This window comes from Geospiza fortis, unplaced genomic scaffold (genome assembly GCF_000277835.1).
Source record: "Geospiza fortis unplaced genomic scaffold, GeoFor_1.0 scaffold165, whole genome shotgun sequence".
NCBI lineage: Eukaryota > Metazoa > Chordata > Aves > Passeriformes > Thraupidae > Geospiza > Geospiza fortis.
This window is the reverse complement of record NW_005054442.1, coordinates 1,293,161-1,316,820: the sequence shown is the minus strand read 5'-3', so window position 1 is coordinate 1,316,820 and position 23,660 is coordinate 1,293,161. Positions and strand designations below refer to the sequence as shown.

General features: G+C 37.3%; 1 protein-coding gene across 1 annotated transcript in view; it reads right to left on the bottom strand.

Annotated features, from left to right (window-relative positions):
- The window catches only part of SLC17A6 (solute carrier family 17 member 6), a 30,084-nt gene that overhangs the window by 2,347 nt on the left and 4,077 nt on the right, over positions 1 to 23,660 (bottom strand). Inside the window, exons 3-11 of the mRNA XM_005427366.3 lie at positions 23,267 to 23,385; positions 9,065 to 9,179; positions 7,471 to 7,558; positions 7,284 to 7,370; positions 6,222 to 6,364; positions 4,095 to 4,244; positions 2,637 to 2,769; positions 1,836 to 1,946; positions 179 to 306 (exon numbers count right to left, since the gene is read on the bottom strand). Coding sequence (XP_005427423.1) covers positions 179 to 306; positions 1,836 to 1,946; positions 2,637 to 2,769; positions 4,095 to 4,244; positions 6,222 to 6,364; positions 7,284 to 7,370; positions 7,471 to 7,558; positions 9,065 to 9,179; positions 23,267 to 23,385 — 1,074 coding nt within the window. The remainder of the gene's footprint in view (positions 1 to 178; positions 307 to 1,835; positions 1,947 to 2,636; positions 2,770 to 4,094; positions 4,245 to 6,221; positions 6,365 to 7,283; positions 7,371 to 7,470; positions 7,559 to 9,064; positions 9,180 to 23,266; positions 23,386 to 23,660) is intronic.

The window sequence follows — 23,660 nt, the reverse complement described above, 5'->3', positions numbered from 1 at the left end:
CAGCCCACAAAAGCATCAACCTAATGGGCATACAGTGAAGCATGCCTCAAATCTGCATCCCTGGATGCAAGTCCCAGACTCCAGTATGGATATCCTGGCAAGTTGTATTGTAGGAAGGTCTTTCTCTTGAAACCAGTTGTACCAAGCTGGAAGATTTGAAAATGGTATTTCCATTTACCTTGTTCTTTGTCATTGCTCCAACAATTATAGGGCAAACCATTCCAGACAAGGTCCCGACTCCATTAGAAATGCCCATTAAAATGCTAGCATACCTTGGGGCAATGTCTAAGTGGTTGACATTGAATCCTGCAATAGAAAGGTCAGCGAGTGTTCACACCAAGAGCAGAGCAGTACTTCAGTTGAGAAAAGTGACATGACACTTTTACTATAACATATTTGGGCTGCTTAATTGCATTTCTTTATCCCTAAAAGACTTACAATGCTTAAATACTCCTAGAGAGACTCTGGGTTTTCATTTTCTTTTAAGAAAATATTTTAAAGGGATACCAGGTTAATTTTCTCCCAAAACTGCAGTTTGAGAAAACCCCAAAACCTCCCAGCAGTATCTGTGTGGAGTAGAGAACCCAGAAAATATTTAGGCAGGGAAAGAATTTGCATTTCACAGTCCCTTCCATGACCATTTCATGCTGTAAATAACATGTCTTTTCTTCTTCCAGTATGTAACATATTCTCCTCCTATTGCCCACATTTTTCTTTTTGTCACACAGACCAGCAGAAGGGAGTTATTTTCTATTCTTCAGTGTTAAATTGGAGAAAAAAACAGTATCTATAACTGAATTACTAATTAATTTTGAAAGATATTTACTTGTTCTCTTGCATTTTCAGCAGCACAATTCTGTTGAAAATGTATGCAGTAACTATTTAAATAATCTAAAGAGACAGAATGAATTGTTCCCAAAATAAGTACTTAAATAAGTGAAAACAGAACCCAAACCTTTGGATAGAGATAGCATAATGGAAAGGACAGGCAGTGTGATATGGTCAGCTTGGGGAAAGTGCAACACACTTCCCAAATTGTCCAAAACAAGAATGATGCCTTGCAGAATGCGTGACATTAAGGACAGATTTGATTAGAGGAGATTTTAGATGTTTGGCACAAAATGAAAGAGATCCTGTTTGAGACATAAGGAACCAGCATGGGAGAGGATACAGAAATCACAGTGGGAAAACAAGGGGGGGTCAGGTGACTTGTGTTTGGGAAGGGGAAAGGCAAAGGGTTGATGAATCAGTAGGAAAGGGGAATAGCTGAACTTTAATCCAGAAAATAAATCCCAGTAGTTGGGCCCCAAAATAATATAATACTAACAGCCCCCAAATTAATAAAATAATACAATATTAACAAAGAAATAACCTGTATACAGTGGAAAAAAAACTAAAAGACTTCTATTTAAACAAAATTGTGTAAATTTAGTTATAATTATGTAATGCTAGTCCATTTGTCTTCTATGTTTGATTTCAAGAAAAATCTGTAATGTACACTGGCATCTTAATGAGAAGAGGGTCTAATTTGCTGCAATGAACATGGAAAAGATCGAATTATTTGAATAGAAATAATCTAATATAAAATCTGTAATGCCAAATGTACATTCCTTTATAATGATCATAAATAATTTATAAATAAATAATACATATTTAAATATTATATCTATTTAAATATTATATCTATTTAAATAAATATATATCTAAATAAATAATGTCCTTTGGGAATTCCAAAGTGAGTGAGCATTTTAATTACTATCCATGAATAAAAGCAAAGATAAGTGTTTTGTCTCCTAAGATAAAATAGTTTAATGTTAATAGTAATAGAATCTTACCAGATATGGCAAATCCACTAAAGCCTACAGCAAGCACTAAGAATGAAATAGCCACTCCTTTGCTGTGTGAATATCCCACCACGAGAAGAAGAGTTGCTTCCATACCAAATCCTGGCGAAATATTAAATAAAACCAGACAGTGAGTTACATTCCCTCTCAAACACTGCAGGCCTTAGGATGCCATGAGGTTTCATAGGAACACAAATAAAACATTACCTCAGAGTGGGATACAATCAGATATTTCTTTCATCTCTAAAAAACACGTTCTACCTTTCTCAAATAATACTTATTTTTACTCTTTATATGCTAATTTATTGCCACTTTCTGTCATTTGTAAGATGAAAATAAATACTTGTGATGCGGTTAGGTCATTCCAGTCAGCTCTCATGGGTAACCTGCTTGTGAATTTTCCAGCCCTTGCCACAGTTAATGTGGCTTTGACACCTCAGAAGCCAAGGATGGAATCTCAGGTTCTTGTCTGGGCTCTCTTAGTGCAGAGGGTGCTTAGATGAGGAGCTAAGAATGAATGAGAGTAGGCAAATTCCCCTCCAAAACCTCATCTATTTCTTTAATAGTCTAAATGGTTTTCCAGATACCAAATAACTCCATGGAAATGGCCAATGAGAGCATCTGTGTTTTCTTTTATTTAGTAACCACATCTGCACTGCATAAAAAATGCAGAAAGTATTGCCTCCTGAGAACGTACAACTGTGCAGTTTGTCTCTTTATTCTATACAGAACACAATATGAACATCAAATCCCTTCAAGAAACGTTTAAATAAAATAAAAAGACTTACTTACCTCCACAGTTCATTATCTTTCTCACATTAGTCGTTGAAACAATCTGCCTGCTTCTTAAAAAGTCAGCAATTTGTCCCCCAATAGGAACAATAATTGTCATCACTAAATGTGGCACAGCAGATAAGATACCCACCTAAAGTTAGAATTAGAATTAGCAAAGTATAAACCATGAGAAAATTTTGATTCTTCATTTTCTGAAGCATTCAGCAGCTAATTAATTATTTCTTTTCAATGTCACACTCTGTGTTAAAACTTAAAATCTTGGGTTATGAAATGAACAAAACTAGTGATCTGAAGTTTTTTCTATTATTTTATTTTATTTGATTTCATTTCATTTTACTTTATGAAGAACAGTGAGAAGTTTTAAGAACTTCTGATGCTATGACACTTGTTGTTTATAGATTGTTTTCATAGTTTATGTTAAAGCTAAAGCTTTTTCCCCCCTCTCTTATAGTCCCTGTGTCAGAATTTTCAGAAAATTCACGATCGAAGGTGTAAAACTGAATTGCTGCATTTCTTTCAGTGTTCAATGCAGCTTTGCAGCAAGCCTCACATGCCCAGACAGATTCCCTGTGGATCATCATCATGTGCACAATTGCCATTTTTCTTTGATTTCTGACCAAGCTGCAAAATGTACATAGGCAAAAGATATATCTGATATATTTGTATGCAGTGAAAGATAAAATACTAAATATCCACTGGTGGTATTCAAAGTGCTCTGCATACATGGCAAAACAGGTAGTTCTTTTGTGATGGCTGCTCCAATAGATTATTTGTGTTATTCATATTTACCTCCCAGGTCTGATCCAAACTTCACATGAACCCCATGGAGCCTCAGATCATCCCTACACCTCACACTTTGCCTCTGTCTGTTCTCCTTTCTGAATGAGAAAGGGGGAGCAGCTCTCACCACATGAAAGGTGACAAATTTATTATGCTATCCTTCCTGGAACAAGATGGCCCTGCTTTTTAATAAAAGGCACCTGGAAAAATCCATTTGTCAATGTTTTCTAGAAGCTTTGGTGGGATTCTGCAACCCCTGGGGCATCAGGGACAGAGTGTGATGGGTCTGCTGACACCTTTCTAATACCAAGCAACAATCTGGTTTTGAGCACTTCACTTGCAATGTAGCCCCAAGTAAATCATCACTAAATCTCACCCTGCCTCCACCTTTCCCTATCCCATCCTTTGTCACAGTTGTTCCTTTGCTTATTCATGCTGGTCAAGGGAACAGGAACTGGAATGAATAAGATTTAAGATGTAAATCCATGATAAAGATGTGTAACACTTTTCTTTCCTATTCTTAATAAATCCTACAATACAATCCTACTACAATCCTTAATTGTAGTGCTTAATTGTAGTAATACTAAAATACTTAATACTTCTTAATAAATACTACAAATACTAGCTCTGATATTTACTTAGTTAAGATAAAAACTTCACATTCTTCTTACGTACCTTGCTTATTTCAAATCCAAACACTTCCTCAAAGTAAGCAGGCTGACTGATTAGCAGCAAGTAAAAAGTCCAGCTTCTACAGAAGTTTGCAACTATTATTGCATAGACTGGCATAGATGTAAAAAATTTCCTCCATGGTGTTTTGTATTTCTGAAACACAGAAAGGGGATCCAGTTACCATGTTGGTCATTATCAACTCTCCATCTTTCCTTACCCTTTTCTTTAGCTGTGGTCCAACAAGCACAACTATGCACAGCATGTAAATGTTACCACAAAAAGCACAAATGGAGAAACTCAGTGATGCTTAATTGTATCACAACATTCATGTGCAAGTGTTTTTATCTCAGTCATATAAATATGTACGTAAACACAAGACCAAAATTATAATGTCTTTAAATAATAATGTCTTTAAAGGACAATAACTGCATGATTTCTTTCAGATTTACTGCAAACGGATATTTTAGCATTTAAATCTTAATTGCAGTATTCTACCTTCCTTTTTTTTTTAATCAAGTCTCAGCTAAAACTGCTTGGTCAATATATTTTTGTTTGTATTATTGTATTTTTAAAATAAATTGCAGTAAGAAAAAAAAAAAAAAGAAAGACAGATGGACAACCCTGCTGAGTCCCAGCACCTGTCCACAAGCCCAGGCTTCCACCCATCTGTGTTGATCCAAACACAGGATCCATACCCAGATAAGTGCTTGAAAATCACTTCAGCAAAAATTCAGGCTGAATTCAGTCTACTATTGATTTGAATACTGGCTTTTCTTCAAAAAACCCAGCCTATAGATAGATATTGGCAACACCTTGTATATCTATTAAATTACATTTAAGTGAGAGGTAAGGATTAAGTGACTTAATTAATGAGAAGCCAGCCAGAAAATCTAACTTGATGGTATGGGAAGAATTTCAGCTTAAATATTTTAGAAGCAACTAAACTATTGATACAAGATAATCACTTAAAAAAATGTTTAATTAAAAAGCCGCAGTAAAAAACAGAAATTGTACAGTCCAAATTAGAATTGTATGGACATCTTTCAAAGTAACTGATTTCACATCAAATTTTCAAAACCATGAGTCCTACTAAATGCAGTTGAATAGCAACTGAGACAGGCCCTCAATAGCACCTAAAAATTTCAGCTATTAAAAAATGACTCTGTAATATTTTCAGTTGCTTATTTAATACTAAACCAAGTTTTCACTAAGTCAAAAATTGTTAATTCCTGAGTTCAATCAAGAACCACTGTTCTGACCAAATACTAAATATAATGAGGGTCTACTGGGAATGGATGGTGTAAAAATTTAAGCAGATGAAGTGAGGCTTAAATATATTTTTTTTTTATTTTCCTGAGTGAGTGAGCAAACATGGCAACAGTTTCTTTAAAACTTTTCAGCAGTTACAGAAATAAGATGATTATTAGTTAGCACAGTTGGAATGTTAAGTGTTCAGAGTTCATACATGGTTTTACGTCATACATGGTTCTTGAGAACTAAACCAGTGCAGAACTAAGATTATGAGAGGCTTGATAACGTCTCCTGCAAAATGAGAAATAATGGGAATTGTTCTTAATTGTTCCTTGCAATAATGGGAAGTGTTCTTATGGATCTCTAAGCATGCTCTATTGCAACTTGCAGTTTTTCTGGCAGACAAAACATTATTTTATAAGGATGGGCATTTTCTGGTGTTCTGGGGACCTCAAGAGACACTGAGCAGTGCTTTACCTGAAGTTGCTTTTAGGAAGAGGAAAACCTTCCAGAAACTACTATATAGGAAGGAAACTGACTTTTTCAGCTCAAAATATAAGAAAAGTCTAAATAAAGTTGCAGTTTCAAATGTAGCTGTGCCTCTTTTTCATAATGTGAAGTAGACAAAGAGGCATTAATTCCATGAGTCATCTGCTAGAATAATTGTGTTAGTGCAAAAGCAGAAACCACCCAGAAATCCACCAGCACATTTAAGATCTTCCCATCCCCCAGGAACACACTTGTTCAAATTGTTCAAAATACACTTTTCAATTGTAAGGTGAGTGTTTGATTTTTTTATTGTTATCTTTTTTTTGGGTGCTGGGATGTTTATTTTTCTTACTATCTCATTGGAAACCAGTGTGTGGGTAATGTTCTTACTTCCATTGCACCTAGGAGGTTGGCACTCTCTCCAATGCTTTCTTCTATGTACCTCCTTTCTTCATCTGTGATTGTAGGATGCTTTGCAGGACTCTCATATGAAACCAAAAGCCAAAACATGTACCAGACTATACCAAAGCTCCCTTTGGAACAGAAAGAAAGACTTTAAAAAGAAATGCACAATAAAGCAGCAAACAAGGAAGAAAAATCTGTGAAGAATTACAACAAATTTACATGGCAATTTTTTGTCAGTGCTTCTTCACTGAGTTCTCTCAGTAGAGATAACTCTACTACAGAGAGTTTGGTCCTGTGAATAATACTTGCGCAAAATGCATGCAGAACCATGGCACTGTGAAGTAGTCTTTGCTTTGTTTACAGAATTATTTCACTGTAAGTGAATATTCATTGATTTTAACATCAGTTGGTACAATGAGACAACTTCCATTTCATTTCACCAAACTGTAAATGAAGACCCATCCAGCTTTAAGATGCTGATGTTTGGTTACTGCACTAAATTTTTTACCTGGAGAATAGAAGACTCTGGCAAATTTTTCCACATAGCAATGCACTTCCTGAGTAGTTTATTAAATTTCTATAATGCTTCCACTTAATTCACATAAATGCAGAATGAATTCCCTTGGGGCATTCTTTTCTGTCAGTGTAGGTTAACATAACTGGTGTGGATGAAGTTATGTAGGTCTTCAGATAAAAATCAGGACAACTTATTCAGGGCAGGTACCCTAAATCTGCAGTTTTATCAGTGTGAGAGATGTTAATGTGAGCAGAGATACTATAGATCTGCCCAGAAGTTTGCACTGCTTGTGCTAAAAGTAATGGAGGTTTCAAAGTGAGCTAGCTTTTCTTATTTTATTATCTTGCTTTCTTACATTCTCTTCTCTTTAAACTCTGTTCTCTCATTGCTCTTTTCTCTAGACTGTATTTTTAGATTAAAAATCCCACTTCTCTGGGGGTTTTTTGTCCTCTTAACAGCAGTTGTTACATTTTTAGAAAGGGTAGAGGAAGGTGCTACAATCCTGGAGTGAGAGGAGCAGAAATGCATACCATACACATAGAACACAGAAGACCACCCAGTATATTGCACTAGAATCCCAGCTAAAGGCATTGCAATCACAGCTCCTGCATAGGAACCTACAAAACAAGACATGTGGGTGAGCAGGGGGGAAAAAATCAGTTTCAACACATTCATGCATTACAAATGGAAGGAAGACAGAAGTACAAAGTTACTCACCACAAAAGGAAGTGGTTGCTAACCTACTCCTCTCTAATGGGGGGGCCCACTTGCTCCAAATGCCGTGGCAGGCAGGGTAGGTGACCCCCTGGGGAATGGGGGTGCCACAGGTTAGCTAAAGCTGGTCAGTCACTCACTTAATTGTCTTTGCATGAGCTTTTGTCTCTAATTGCTATAAACAAGAGGTTGAGAATGCTTTGCACCTTTACAGCAAAATCTGAGCACAGCCACAGAAAAACGTCAATATCTATTCAAGCTGGGTTTTGTGTATCACTTCAAATCATTACAGAGACCGTATGAAACAAATATAAAACATGTTTCCTTTTCAAATCATTAAAGAGACAATATTAAACAAATATAAAACATGTTTCCTTTTGTTCCCCCTCCCCCTTCCAGGAAAGAATTCCAAATCATTGAAGAGTATTAGTGCACAAGAACCAGAGTCAAAGGAAGGATGACAACACAGATTCTCTGAAGTCTTTCTAATGCACGACCCATTTATCCAGCCCTTATTTCTTTTTACCTAACATTTAAAGCAAAATTTAGGAAACACTGATTAAAGTGACACTGCTCTAAAACTAGAAAATAAGATCTATAACTGAATAGAAATATACTCTTAAAAGAAGTTTTTTCACTCTGTCTTTAATGAACATACTTGTGCATATAAAATAAGTATTTGCATGATATTATTTGACTTTATTTTAAACCAGCTATCTTTTAAGTCTCTCTTCAAAACCAACCTGTAACTTAGCAAGAGAAAAATGAAACCTGCAGTGTTGAAATTTTAAAAGATGTTATATGGAATGTACAGTAATTTCTGATTAAGATGTCCAAGTGTACACAAATTTGTGATTATTTATGGTATATGCAAATGATGGTATATGCATATATACCATATATGTTTTTTTAATATAGATTATATAAAATAACCTACAGGAAAGGAAAGGAAAGGAAAGGAAAGGAAAGGAAAGGAAAGGAAAGGAAAGGAAAGGAAAGGAAAGGAAAGGAAAGGAAAGGAAAGGAAAGGAAAGGAAAGGAAAAAGGGGAAAGGGAAAAGGGGAAAGGAAAAAGGGGAAAGGGAAAAGGGAAAAGGAAAAAGGGGAAAGGAAAAAGGGGAAAGGAAAAAGGGGAAAGGAAAAGAGGGAAAGGGAAAAGGGGAAAGGGAAAAGGGGAAAGGCTCAATTTTTTTTTCCTCTTTTAAATTATGGTAAATCTCTTATTCATTCCAACAAAAACATGGCATTGTCAGGACTTAAGATATAACCTTAGGTTTTTGTTAAATATTTGTTAAATTTAACAATACCTGTTAAATTGTTTATTCTGTGATGCTGACCAACAAGTAACTGTTGAGAATTACACCAGTCTAAGCCTTATCCAGTATAGGAGTTCAGTGAAACATCAGTGCTAAATGCATATCTCACTGACATTTTATAGCTGAAGGAAAATCAAATAGCAATAATTCATACACTGAAATCCTTTACACTCAACATCAGTAATAAATTTAAAACCATTTCTATCTTCCTTGCAGAGCTACAGTTGCTAGTTAAAGGCTAACAAACACCAGGACAGTCACTAGTTTAGCAGTTTTCCATACCTCTACAAGGCCCTGCAGGATCCTCACGAAGATGACACATCCGTAGTGCACCCTGGCTGCAGATGGGATTAGCATGTTCAGGGAAGATGTCAGCAGGATAGCAGCACCAAACACTCTGCAAAGGCAGCACAAAGGGGAAAGTAAGCGATTTCAGTGCTCTCCCAGCTGATTTGTTCTACATACATAGGCTCATGTATCAGTGTAGGTGTCCCCTACATGTGTTCTTTATATGGGGAATGTACTGACTGCACTAGAAAAATCTCTGCTTCCATCTCATGTAATAATCTGTTTTGTAACACCCAGACCAAACATGGATGTGTTCATCTATTTAGCATCATTTCCTAAGGAAATATATTTTATGCAGTTACAAGTATAGATATTATACTGTTCTTTATATGGGGAATGTACTGACTGCACTAGAAAAATCTCTGCTTCCATCTCATGTAATAATCTGTTTTGTAATACCCAGACCAAACATGGATGTGTTCATCTATTTAGCATAATTTCCTAAGGAAATATATCTTATGCAATCACAGGTATAGATATTAATTTCCCTATAAACACCCACTTTAATTTTTACACTAATTTCAACCAAGTCTGATTGAATTGTCCACCCTCTGGAAACAAAGTTAGAATTTGTCTCCAAAGGGTGTGCTAAAACAGATGGCCAGTAAATGAGTTTCTCATGTGCTTTAATTGTAAGAAAGTGACACCATACATTTACTCCTTGTAAAGCAGAAGAGAATTCACCTTCATACAGACCAAAAGCGTGGGGAAGAGTTTTAGAGCTGGGATTTTCTTAGACAAAAGGGGTAATCAATCTGGAAACATATATCTGTAGAAACCAGATAACTCTTACTGCTGTTTTTTCAGAGGCTACTCACTGAAAATTTCTTATTTTGATTCCACAGCACCCTAATTTGAAATAAAGCACCTTACAAAGTCTAAATAAATGCATTAAGTGGTGATTCATTTTCAATTCCACTGATTTGATGGAATTTTTATTTGATTCCATTAATATCCTCCTCTTGTAGGAGAAAACCATTTCCCCAGCATTATTGTGCTTTTTTTTTTTTTTTTTTTTGTCTAAAGCTACATAATGCAAATATAAATCTGGTGACATATGACATCACAGTATCTGATGTGGAACTGATTTGACAGAAACATTTGACCTCCACTTGTGTTCTTCAGAAACTGGTACAGTGCCATAAGTCACTGAGAAACAGACCTTGGGCTAAAGATGCAGGATGAAAATCCTCCTCAAAGACACAACATTCCACATTCTGTATGTAGAATCACAGTCTGAAACAAATCTTCAAACAGCAAGCTGAGCACATGCCACTTTTGTTTGACCCATATTAAAGGGCATGGTAAGGAATCTTCAATAAAAAGCCCTAAATCTCCTCTCCTCATTGTGCTCCCTTTGATCTCTCAAGTTAAACAACATTTACCTGTGTGTACAGCATATTTCTGGCTCTGCTTGTCAGCATGTTCAACACATTTGCTGGGACTGACTGGGCACCTGATTGTGTTGCACTGTGAGGACTATTTTGTCCTAAATTATTTTCTACTCTTGATTTCTTAATGTGTAAGTTTCTACTCCAAAACCGCATGCACTTCATTTCCTTACAATTTAACATCTCCTTATGTTCACGTAAACTCCAGTGGTGTCTTGGCCTGGTAAAATCCCGTGAAAATAGAATATTTAAAAATGCCATCTCTTTACAAGGATGAGATTGACAAATTTGTTGCAGTAGGTAATGTTTCTTCAAGGAAATTCACTCAAGTTTTTTAATCCTCTATCTGAAATCAGCTTCTACTTGCACTCAGCTGAAAGCTGATTTTCCCAGGACTGCCTCTGTCCTCATGTTTACTGAAGAGAAAATATTTCCTTGAGTCTGCTTATTCTAGAAGAAAAGGAAAATGTAACTGAAGGAATGATCAGAGACATGCTTCTTCCAGACTCAAATCTGGCCTGTATTTAGACACACAAGCACGGGTGAATATTCAGTTACACCAGGGTGTAGATGATGAAATAATTCTGCAGCATCGCTTGTGAGCCAGTTCTCTCTCTGAACTATGCTTTATAAGAATGATTTCCCCTCTCTCCCCAAAAATCTAAGGATTTAAAAGCAGAATAAGTCAAATTATGATTCTTGCAAGAAATGGCTTTTTGATGCTTTTTGTGAGTCCCTATTAAAATGATGTCATGCATGGCTATTTTAGTGAGTCCATTTCTTCTATAATTCTTAATCAAGAGCAAATAAATCTTCTTATATTTGCTTTGTATCTCTCAGCACACAATCATAAATATCATAAGCATTTCTCCTTAAGGCCCCTTAATCTTCTTAGGTTTATTTCCATAAATACTAAATTCTACCTAACAAAATACAGTGCTGTTTTTTGTAAAACCTTGCTGTTTTATTACTTGAAATATCTCACTTAGCAATATTTATTATTATTTAGATCAAGTAAAACTTATTTTGAGCTACAGTCAATCAAAATCTATTTGAATGCAGCTCACATTTGAATATATTTAGTTGGGAAATGGAACATTCTGATTGTTCCCAGGGCATTTTTAAACTATTTTGCTGACTCACACATCAAACCCTCAAATTGTGCAATCCTTTTCTTTTTTTTTTTTGCTTACATTTTTTTCTGTCTATTAAGCCAGTGATTTATGATCCTTTATGTTTAATTTCTGCACCTTGCTCAATTTTTTTACAACGCTAACTTGAAAGAAAGTTTAGATTTCTTATGTTGTCATGGCAAATTAAATGTGTGTGAGGTTCCACTGTCGCTTCCAGCTTGTTTAGGAGTGTTTGTTCCTCTCCACACCCCACTGCAGTTTTGTACGATCTGTACAATTTTGTACAATTTTGTACAAGTGCCACTTTGCCCTCTTGGTGTTCTGGTGTCACAGTGAGTGAAGAGCTGTGGCCCTTGTTGGACACACATTTTTAAAGCTGCTGTGCCCTTGGTGCCTCTCTCCAGTCGTGTTTCCATAGATGGGCTCTGGAGTCCCTGGGCTGAGCTCAGCCTTGGAAATCCAGGTGGCTGCACTTTCGTTCTGAGGTATCCTTGAAAACCTTTCACTCTGGGCACACTCCAAACGCCACAAAAGGTTTTAATGCCATGGCACAAAGTAAAACCTTCAGCAGGCTGAAGGTAAACTCTGGGAAAAGGGAGTTATGGCACAGAGATAGAGCAGGTGAGCCCAATGGCACTGCCATAATCCTTGGCCCTTGCATTAGGATGGAATTAAAATGTCATGACATGTCTTCAGCAGCCCCTAGCCTTGTGAAAAAATTCCTTTCTGACTCAAAATCAGCAACTGTGCAACTACATCTGGAAGAAAATAAACACATACAGAAGAAGACATTAAATACAGTGGTAGTATGTCAAGGAGAGGAGAAAAACCACAATAAATTCTGGTCCTCATAAGGGACCAGAAGCAGTCCTGAAACAAAAAATTATACTTTATTTATCTATTTGTATGTATATTAATTTGTATTTATATTAATTCACCTTTATATTTATATTAATTAATATTTATGTTTTATTTGTATTTATATTTCTGAGTAGAGTAGAAGTATTTCTACTCTGAGACTGAGTAGACTCAGTCCCAAAAATCAGAATTTAACATTGCTCTTCAGTGTTTTGCTGACCCTGGCCTCAAAGGTCATGAACTGTGACTTAATCCTCCTACAATATAAGGAGTAATAACAGCAAAACTGTATTTGAATGTGAGACATTTGGGATAGGAGAAGAGAAAGAAAATTACTTTGACGGCTCAGGAGAAGTGCTTAGAATGGAATGAGGTTGCAAGGGGAATTAATCTGTTTGGGTTCCAAGTCAATTGGCTCATTTTTTCTCTTTTAAACAAAAGAAAAATAAGTGTATTCACAGATTTCTAATCTCTGCCTCTGTGCAGCAGCACTATTGCCATCCACCTTTGTCAGGAAATTCGCATTCCATGAGCATTCTGCAGCGTTACAGATATTCTGCAGTGCTACAGACATTCTGCAGTGTTACAGACATTCTGCAGTGTTTTACAGATATTGTTACACAGCTGGGAGCAGAGCCAGCTCCAAAAGTGAGCTGAGCACAGGGCACAGACAGATGGATGGCATATCCAGTTACACAGGATAGCTGAAAGTGAGGAGTCCTCATCAGAGCCATCCTTTTACCCCAGGGACTGGGAATGAAAATTGCTGCAAAGGATTCATGAAACATAAAACTAAAGGCCCTTTTAGGTGTGTATGTGGTGGAATCAATTCCTCATCTGAGCCTCCTGTATTTTTATTTATGTCAATTTTTAATATATTTGATAAATTCCACAATTATTGATGTGTCTATTCTCTGGATAATAACAAAACACTGAAGATCAATGTCAGATTCTGATTTTTGGGACTGAGTCTACTCAGTCTAGAAATAGAAATAGAATGAATCTTTTCTAAAGCATATGAAGTACCTTTACTAAATTTGTCCTTTAAAAAAGATTGAAAAGTAACTCTGTATATTTAAAACTAATTTAAACATTTATTTAAACAAGAAAATGCTGTAGTTTTAAGATGTGTAAATATATGGTCTATCAGTGAATTATTAGCATAATTTCATTAAAATCCAAAATAATTAAAGAACAGTAAGTCTTGGTCACTTACAACTACAAAAAACCATTATTGCATGTATTTAAAGAGATTTGCATTGAAAAGTACAAAAATATGGAAAGTATTCAATGGCTTCCATAGAAAATAAATTCAGGGCTGTAACTGAATAGTTTTTCCCCCAAAGTGCCACTGATCATCATTTCATGGAAGATCACTGAATAGGAAAGTTTGATTATTTTGTTAGTTTTCTAGGGAATCATAGGGTGTGGGTGGGTGTGTGGGGATGTGTGTGAAAGCATTTTGCACCACTACAATAAATTAAATTCAAAATATTTTAAATTGTTTTTTTCTGACTGTAAACAGGAATCTATGGAAAATGTAAACCATGGTCCCTTCTGAAAAAAACTCTGATTTGACAATTTCACATGAATGTTGATCATATTCTAGAGGACATTATTTTCATTGGACGATGTGTATTGATCAAATACTTGATTTGTAAACATTTCCCTCGTCATAGTTACAAATTTATTAGGTAAATTTGTTAGGTAAATAGGGTGGAAAATAAAGAGGATTAAAAACGTAAGCTTTCTTCTGAAGTTTTCCCAACCTAGTTTAAAGATTAGATGGAAAAAACCTGCCATTATAAAATAAATGAAATTTATTTGGATTCAAGTTGTTGAGTTGGTTTGCCATTTTCCTTACAGAAATCACATGAAATATGTTGAAGAAATACTTGTTTTGTGAAACAGACATAAAAACTTAAGCTGGGTTTTGACTCTCCTTTGCTGTTCTTTCTTGAACAGTGCTTGTTTGGGAGAGTCCTTGTGCAGCAGCAGCTCTGAGCAGCAGAATATGTATCACATAATGTGACTTTTTACTTTCTAAAATACATTCTTGTACTTTGACTCTACCTACTGTCGTTCATCTGCGGCACACCTGCTCCTGCAAAGCGCAGCAGCACAACATAGATGTGGTTATGTTGTATTTTCATACAATCCAAACAATATTTTTTTCTGAGAGGAACTGCAAGGCTCAATGCTGTATTAAATGCTTCATTTTGTCCAGTAAAACACAGTGTCTAGAAAGAAGCAAGACAGGACCTAACTGGAATGTCTGTGGGCTTATAGCAGCTTTTCAGAATCTTTTCTTCTGTGAATGTTGCTGGCAATGACAGTTTGTGATCAAGTCCTTAACTTAGATTTTTCTTTGAATATATAGAAATTTCAGGGTTTAACTGACACATTTCCCTCCTTAGAAATTATATTTTTACCTGTATCAGGTGTGATGAGGGCCTTTAAGACTTTGATACAGAACATGTGCATTTTCATGACCTGAATTTGCTATGGTTTCATCTGCCAGGTTGGAAAATAAAAATCCCAAAATACTCATGAGACTTTTAGCAAAACAGAGGAGTCAAGGGACTGCATCAAGCACTGATTGCCATGCACTGATAAAGATTAAGTCCATGTGTATCAGCAAGCCAGAAGAAGTCCTTTACATTTCTGCCTTCTTCAAACCCCACTGATGCCCCTGACTCATACCAAGCCCACAAACAGTGTTCAGGCTGTGCTTTCCATTGCCTGTTCACAGACCTGGTTTTTGATATGTCAATGTGCATTTTACAAAAACTTGGGCACTCTTGGATGACAGCATCATTGGAATGGATGCTAAATGTAAAAGAACCCTGGGTCATTAAATTCAAATTGTATCTTTTACCAGCAAATGCATTACATTATCCTTTCAGAAATAGATCAGTTTCCAGCAGAGAAGTTACAAGAATTTGGCCCACTTAGTAGTTTTTCTTTTTCAACTTTTTACTTCATATATCCAGTATATAACTTCTATATATAGAAGACATACATATATATATATATAAAGACATATATCCACTATAGGTCTTCTACCCATGTTGTTTTATTTTAATGGTTTAATCTCTTCAGTTTCCACAACCTCAATCCTGTTTTCTTTCTTTTGCATCACTAAGCAAATCAGATCCTCTAGACCTTGTCTTGCTTTTTTCCTTCATTCATTTGCTCACTCTACCAATCCTCTCTCTTTCCTGTCTGAATTCAGCTGGGGAATCTCTCAACCTGTGGTTTTGTTTTACAACTCATTATACCTATATATGTCTAGATAAAGCTCTGACTCATTCCTTCTAGCTCATTAGCTTTGGGACAGCTTGCTCTTTAAATATGTAATCTGCTAAGTAATGTTTCAAACCAGGGCTGTCTCATTCAAATCACCTTACCAACATCCTGTGGTTCAACTGTCTCTGCTGATTTAGAGATATATAACACACTTATCACAGCAATCATCTGTGGGTTTAATTTTAAAATGTTTTCTGGAGTTTTTTGGGAAGATAACTACTATGTGCTGGACATCTGTAGTGCTTTTTGGAGTGTTTTCTGATTTATGGGGCACAGGTTACAGCTGGTTGTATCAGGACTGCTCAGAGCAAAGGCAGATTCCTTCAGAGCACAATGACAGTGGCATCAGTGTTTTTATGCAAGCAACCTAAATAACATTTTGTTGCATCAAACCCAGTGTACAAATTGTTTTGGACTGAAGCAACAAAGCAAATAGAGGTGATTAAGGATACCTGTTGCGCAGATTGAGTGTAATTTAATGCTCAAAAGCATCCCTGGATTTTGTTTCAAAGACCCTTTCTAAATTATTATTATTATTATTATTGTTGTTATTATTATTATTGTTGTTGTTGTTGTTTTATTTATTTATTAGATACCACTGTTAATGCAGTAAGGATTTGTGGAAACTCAGGACTAGAAGAGAACTGGGGCAAAGTTATTTGGTTATTTGACAGCGTTGACATATCTGGACGATATAATCCCAATAAACAAGAAATTTCTTAATCAGCTGGTTCTGAAAGGGGTGTCCTGACATAGGGGCTGGAATTGGGTGATCTTTAAGGCCTCTTCCAACCCAAACCATTCTAGGATTTTCTGAAATCACCTGGTGTAGTTTTATGAAAACTGTGTAGTGGATTTTATACAGATGAGGATTTCAAAGGATTTTCATCAATGGAGGATGGAATGCAAAAAATAAGCTCAAATTTCAAACATAACCCTACTCTTGTAGTTGTATCTCAACAAGGAGGGCTAAATTTGGAAAATTTTAGATTTAGCCCTGAAAAAATTAGTCAAGGATAAATTTCTTTCTCTGCATTTTGTTTCTTGAGGATTACTTCCCTTCTGTATTTAATTAGTTCCAAAATTCCCCATTTGTCAATGCAGTGTTATACAGCTGCTTCTCAGCACCAGAGAAAATGACATTTTAGCCTATAACAGTCTTGCATGAGGTGCCTTGAAAGCTGAAACTTAAGCACCATAAATGATGGTTTACCTGCTTCCAATGTAGGTAAACATGAACTGTGCTCTTACTGACTGTGAAAAGATAATTTTTGCTTGATAATAGTGTGATTTTTTTTTCCTCAGCTGTTCCACATGCATTTTCTGCTGTTCTTCATATTCATCTCCTTGACTGCAAGCTGTGAGTAAGCCACTCATTTGGAAGACTCACACTACCTGTACTGATTTTTTGAAAAATTATGTTTAAATAATAATAATTTTAAAAAATTATTACCTATCATCTCACTTGTTCATTTCCCTTATAACCTAAATACTCCTGATAATATTTGTCTTAATCTAGTTGTCTTTTTCAGTCTGTAATCACTCTGATAACCCTGTGGTAATCACAAATCCTCTGAACAGAAAGTGACATAGCTGTCCCAGGATTTTCCTGGGAAGCTGGGAGAAAGCTCAGGGAAAGAATTTAAAAACAATTATTATCTCTCTTTCTGTGACTGTTGTTTATAGATATGATTCTTTGGTGGTGTTCACAGGGGTCCCAGGACGAGTGAAGAGATGAGAATCTTGACTACGTCTTTCAGAAGGCTGATTTATTATTTTATTATTTATATTATATTAAAAGGAAATTATATATTAAAACTATACTAAAAGAATGGAAGAAAGGTATTTCATCAGAAGGCTAGAAAAGAAAGGAATGGAATGATAATAAAATCCTGTGACTGACCAGAGTCCCAACACAGCTGGACTGTGATTGGTCATCAAGTAGAAACAACTCACTGGAGTTGTTGGACCAATCAAAGATGCACCTGTTGCATTCCACAGCAGCAGAAAATTATTGTTTTTCTTTTCCTCTGAGGCTTCTCATTTTCTCAGGAGAAAAAATCCTGGCAAAATGATTTTTCATAAAATGTGTCTGTGACATGATTCTCCAGAGTGTGCTATCCATAGCTCACCACTAGTGTGAGAGAAGATTCCTAAAGGGCAATCAGGTCTTAGGTCCACCATTGTTTCTATAAGGACTGTAGATTTCTAATAATAAAATGTCTTTTCATGCCTCCTGATGATGGGGTCTCTGTGTCACTTTTGGCTGTCCCCAGTACCCCTTTGGTGATAATAACCCTGCTTTTGTTAATTTTTACTTATGTTTAGGTATTTCAAATTAACTAAGTAGAACTGAAACCATCATGGGGAGACACTGTTTAGCTATTCTGTGGCACATACAGTCATTCTGACTTGTACAGGCTCTTTCCCAATGACTCTGCTGTAAACATCTCCCTGTGAAATGCTCACCCTGGCAATTTATGTTTTCCTAAATGATAGACAGAATGCAGTGTTCTAGTCTGAACTGAGCCTTTAATTTGCATAAAACAGCACAGGGATAACAGAACTGGGATTGTGCCATGAATATTGGAGTGGTAGATGAACTCAGACACCCAAAAAACCAAGAGAGAGTAATCTGCCTTTAGAGATGAACACTTACTCCCAAGCAGCAGTCCTAGGCTGAACATGCTTCATAGGAGAATTGCTTAAAACTGAACTTCTTTAAAAACAGTCTCTGGCCAGAAGACATAGTACAACAGCTTTATTTGGCTTTCTTAACTCAAGATAAAGCAGGTTATTTTCATTCCTATGTGTGTATGGGAGGAGGGGGATGTGTCCCTGTGCTCCCCACACTAAATCCTATTACGAGCCCTTCATGAAGCATTAATATGTAAGAGCCGACCTCCCGCCATCTAATCCAGTTTAATAAGGGCTTGGATACATTATTAATTTTTGTCACACATCTGAGGCCCCCTTTTATCAAGCAAAACCCCCACCTAAATCCCTCGTTGCATCATTAAATTGTGAAAACAGCTTCATCACTCATGACAGAGAAATGGAAGGGCCCTGAACCATATGGCAGAGGGAGCAGCAGCAGCAGCACCAGTTTCCCCAGTCCCCTTCCTGGAAAGACTGGGACTCAAAGGAGTCTGCAGTGCAGCAGGGTGACAGAATCATCCTGGGGTTTTTTTGTGCAATTTTGGCTTCTTTGCTGGGAGCAGATGAGCCCCACAGCAGTGCCAGGGCCAGAGACCAGCTCAGGCTGCAGGATTTGGGGCTGGGTAGGAAAGGTGGGGCTGGCAAGTGAGGCTCTGGGGGGTTCCCTCACAATGCAAGGTCAGCTCAAGCCCTCAGAAGTTCAGAAGTTGGCACTTGTTTAATCAGCCACTAATCCCCTGCTCCTGCTGTGAATTAATCATTGTTTGCAAATCAGAAAACACACAATATGCCTGCCTGCTAAAAGAATGGAACAATTTCTCTTTTTAAAATAGGGAAATGTAAAGATGTGGACTTCTGGACACCTTTCTACTTGTATTTCTAAACCAATACTTTACCTTAAATGTTTGTGCTTGTTGTAATTAAGACAGAATTAGAGAGATTCTCATTTCACTGACATGCTAATGACAGTGTCAGTGAAAATCTGTGGGACTCTGAGACAAAATGCACTGACAGTTGTCTGAAATATCATTCATTTTATTCACACAAATAATCCTATCAGATTACTTGCTGGGAAGAAGCATTTAGCCTTTAATAACAACAAGAATGGCACTTGAGAAACAAATATTAATTTGAAGTGAAATGTTAATTTGCATAATTTCATTCAGATTAGAATGACAATGATTTAAGAGTTCAGCATAGATGAGAGATAATTACATTGTGGAGAAATGCAGTATAGTCATGTAGTTACATTTTTTTTAATATGAATACTGCCAGGATTTGAGCTTTGACAGATAATAGGAAATATATGTCATTACCACAGGTGATTTTAATTTTTGAAAAATTGGTATTCTATTCTGCCCTTTGGGTCTCTTTGTGTCAGAAGGTTCTAATGTTTGAGTACACACAAATGAGCTAAAATCTTTACTCAGCTTCATTTTACAAAAAATAGCCTGTGATTATTGCAGATTTACTTTTGAAACAATGCTTGGCACATACAGTCAAAACTGATATTTCTATTTTAAATATGTAACTGCATTGGGAATTGACTCTCTATTGCATAATCTAACAATGCCCCATTAATTTCAAAGAATCTTTCCTGATTTACAGCAAATCTTTAAACAGTTCACTTAGGAAATCAGTGAGGAAATACTGCCACGGCATTTTAGTACTGCTTTTGTAGGGCAAGGGGTTTGTTATGGATTTCCAACATAAAGGATATTTAAAGGGTGTATCAGAAGTTTAAAATACAATGATAGTCAAATTATCTTGAGATGAGGGGATAAAACTGGGTACAGTTTCACACCTTCCCATATGTGTGTGACAGCACAGCAGATAATTTATTCACAGACAGCTGCAATAGCATGAATGTGAAATAGGGAATATTAATTTCAAATAATTAGATTTCTAGATTATAAACATGTGCTTACTTATGGGACCATGTAGCCTAAAATTCACTATGGCAACAGCCCTTAACACTTGTTTATCCCCTGCATTTTGCTTATTTATCCCTCTACTGCAAACATTTCACAACAGCTAAAACATAACTTCCATTATAGGAATTTAAAACCCAATGAAAAATACTACAGCATAATTTCTCTGGTTGGGCCAGTGGTGGGTAGTCATTGTTGTTACTATTTAAGCTTTTTTTTTTTTTCATTTGTATGGCTGTCAATTGCTGATTCTTGTCATCTCTTTCCAGAGGACTAAAGGATACACTTATACCAAGCAATTCTTCCAGTGGAATTATTATGCTTACTTACAGTCAGATTACCTCCTAGTAACCTTTTTATATACATGTAACCTTTTTATATACATGTGTCCTGAATACATAGTTCTTGCTGTTTATTTCACTAAGCATCTCTTTATACTGTCATTTTTCAAGCAATTAAAGATCTCTGAAGCAATCTCTAATTTTTCAACACCCATACTACTACTGAATACTGCTTCTACTGTAGATCTGTCTAAAAGCTATTTATCTTGAAAAGACCATTTTTTGCTTTAGCCACACTCTCCTTCCTCTGAGTCTCAAGCACACATGAGCCATTTTTGAATCAATTAAAGATCTCTAAAGCAATCTCCAATTTTTCAACACCCATACTGATATGAATGTGTCCAAATTACCCACAAATAATCCAACATCATTGACTTAAATACACTCATTGCACTAAATAAAGAGAAATAAACATCCTGGGATGACACTGATTACTTTAGTAGAGTGTCAGGCTGGAAGCTTGTGATGTGTTTCTAGTCCCAGATGGCTCAAGATCCCACTCAGTGAGACTCCTTTTCAGAGGGGTCCTTCCCTCTCTGATGTTACCTTGCCCTCAAGTGTCATCGATTGAACAGAGTTCAGCCAACCTAAAGTTTAATATATCATCTGATCGACTGGATCCTTTGGTACCCACAAATTTATCAGCACTTCTGCATATTCCCCAAATGATGAAATGTGAAGGCCACAGCAAGTATCAGCAGTATCATAATGGTGTCTGAATCTTTGAGAGGTTCATAAACTCAAGACAGATAATCATCAGTCTCCCAACATGAAAAACATCCCTGGTCCAGTTACAGCCACTGACTTGGCTGTGGAAAACACAAAAAGAAGGTTTTTCATCACACCACGTGGGGTGATGAACCTGGGTTCCCCACAGGATATATGGGCAGTGAGATAAAAGCTGGGAATGATAAAACACACCTGAGGCATGGAGTGCTTCCACAGCAATAATACCTAACTAGATAAAATACACCTACCTTAACTGGAGTAGCCCTCAGTTATTGTCATAAATGGAAATGTTTGTGAAGAAGAGAAAAATCTGATTCGATACGACAACTTGTGTGCTTCTACTACTGACTTTTCCTGGCAGTGTCCCTGCCACTGTCTTGCAAATCTCTGTAGTTGCATCACTTTGCATCTGAATTGGTTCAAATGGCTTTTCCGGTGTTGTGTGGGTGAATGAAGACAGCTTTCGATTCTCTGGGTCAGATTCTGCAGCCTTTACTCAACCAAAACTCCAATTAATCCTGAGTAGTTACAGACTGTGTAAAGATGCAAAGATGATTAAAGGAGGAAGAAAAGGTAAATAACCCTTTAAACGGCTGTTAATGGCTATTTGAGAAAGTCTTTTAGATTTCTGAACCATTATCTTGTAAACAGAAAGACAATGGACACCCCAGTTTAAAAATTCTATGTTTTGATTTATTTTGTTTTTAAGGGTAGGATATTGGTGTTTCCTCAGTTCCAGAGCATCTCTCTGTTTGTAAACACTCGTTTCTACTGTAGATCTGCCTCAAAGCTATTTATTTATTTATTTAGGAGACCATTTTTTGCTTTAGCCACACTCTCTCCTTCTCTCAGTCTCAAGCACACATAAAATCCTGTTCATCAGGCTTGAGCCTCTCTGCCCATGCAGCCTACCTCTCATGCTGCCCGCTCCTGAGGAGAGTTAAAGCTGTATATGGCTGAGTTTAGCGTCCCTTTGCGCTTGGTGCCGTGCTGGTTTGAAGAGTGGCACTAGGACCTTTGCTGCCTCTGCAAACGATGAGCCTGTGGCATTAAGCAGGGATGTGAAAGCCTCATGTGTCTCGAATACTCAGTGGATCTAATTAACAGGTAGAATCGCACCCTGGGTGCTTGAAAAAATGCCAGACACCATAGAAACGAGTCCTTAAGTCCCCGGACCATCTGCACTTTCTTTTCATTGTGGAAGTCTCATTTAAGAGCGTTTTTCGACCATTCTAAATTCATTTATGCTTTAATGAAAAATTCCCGCTGACGGTTTTCCTTTTCATTAAAACAAAAATCATAAAATTCTTTAATTCAGTCGAAGGGGAAAAAAACCCCAAAAACAAACAAACAAAAAAAATCCCCAAACTCTTAAGCTTTGATGAAATAATGAATCTTTGAATTTGCCTCTGAATACGTGTTGTTTGAATACCGTTGCCACAACCTCCTTAGGTGACCGTCTAAAGGAAAAGGGAACCAACATGAGATATCCCCTCAAACCCTGGGGGGTTGCTGGGGGGAACATTGAGCAATATTGAGGAAATGTGAAGCATTACACCATCCCAGCGGAGCTCCCGCATGGCACGCAGGCTGTCCTTCCCTCCCTAAGCCGAGCCTTTGGCGGGGGTTAACTTTGGGGTGCAGGGGAGCCCGGGCTGTGCGGGGTTAACTTTGGGGTGCAGGGGAGCCCGGGCTGTGCGGGGTTAACTTTGGGGTGCAGGGGAGCCCCGGCTGCCGGGCTGAGCCTCGCTCGCATCCCCTTTAGGCACTATTTAGCTGCTGTTACCTGTTCGCTGCCAGCCGGGATGAGATGTACCCTCCGGGGATCTGCGTGATGATGTACCCCCAGAAAAAAGAGCCGTGGATCATGCCAACCGTTTCAGGATCCCAATTAAACTTCGCTTTCTTCCAATGCGAGGCAGCGGGGGCAGAAGGAGAGAAAAGACAAGAGGAAGCTGTAATTGTGCCCCTCGGGAGCTTTCACCCGCAGCGCCATCCAAGAGGTCCCAGCCCCCCACGGCAAACCCAGGTCAGCAAACAAAGCCGGGACAGCGATGGGAGCAGCGCTGCCCGTGGCTCCGGGGACACCAGAGGGACCGTGAGCCCCGAGCCGCTCGGCCGAGGCACGGATGGGCACGGATGGGCACGGCTGGGCAGCGGGGGGCCAGCCCGCCCCCACC